General features: G+C 46.3%; 1 protein-coding gene across 1 annotated transcript; it reads right to left on the reverse strand.

Moving 5' to 3' along the window:
* Positions 1-427: 427 nt before the first annotated feature.
* On the reverse strand, positions 428-611 carry Tsp_15550 (conserved hypothetical protein; the record flags this gene model as incomplete). The annotated part of the gene is made up of 2 exons (XM_003368169.1): positions 428-491; positions 528-611. Coding segments are annotated over 2 exons (132 nt in total), but the record flags the coding sequence as incomplete, so codon positions are not given.
* Positions 612-748: the final 137 nt, after the last annotated feature.

The following is a 748-nucleotide window of genomic DNA, read 5'->3' on the forward strand; positions in this document are numbered from 1 at the left end:
CCCTGTGGTGGATTCTTTGATTAAACGGTTTCATTGCAATAGTGTTGCTCTGTGAAACGTTTATTTTTTGATGTAATTCCGTCAAAATCAAAACGTGACAGTTGGCAATGTACCGTGTGTGTGTGTGTGTTGGTGTCAATGTTGAGTGATGTTTTCTGAAATGTCGACCTCAGATCAGACGAGATTACCCGCTAAATTTAAGCATATCAATAAGCGGTGGAAAAGAAACGAAAACGAATTCTCCAAGTAGCGGCGAGCGAAACGAGAAAAGTCCATACACCGAAGTCGGCGAGCAGTTGTGTTCGTCAACAGTGTGGTGTTAAAGGTGTCGTTGCATGTGCTGAAATCAGTTCGTAGGCTCCCTTGATTGGGGCTTCAGAGCGGGTGCAGGACCCATAACGAACGATGTTTTGTGCATGGTGTCGCGGCTCCTAATCGAGTCGGGTTGCTTGAGACTGCAGCCCAAAGCGGGTGGTAAATCTCACCCAAGACTAAATATTCGTACGAGACCGATAGCGAACAAGTACCGCGAGGGAAAGTTGAAAAGAACTCTGAAGAGAGAGTTCAACAGGACGTGAAACCGTTGACAGGCAAACGGATGGAGCTGACGGTGCAATTTTGACCAAAATCAGTCGTCGCTGGGTTCGTTGGCGAATGAATCTTTTGCAAACTTGTTTGTGTAGATTATCTTTCGATTCGAATCTACGCACGGTGCACTTTTGGTCGATCAGCGTCACGAGCAACGTTC

This window comes from Trichinella spiralis (genome assembly GCF_000181795.1).
Source record: "Trichinella spiralis strain ISS 195 chromosome Unknown Scfld2960, whole genome shotgun sequence".
NCBI lineage: Eukaryota > Metazoa > Nematoda > Enoplea > Trichinellida > Trichinellidae > Trichinella > Trichinella spiralis.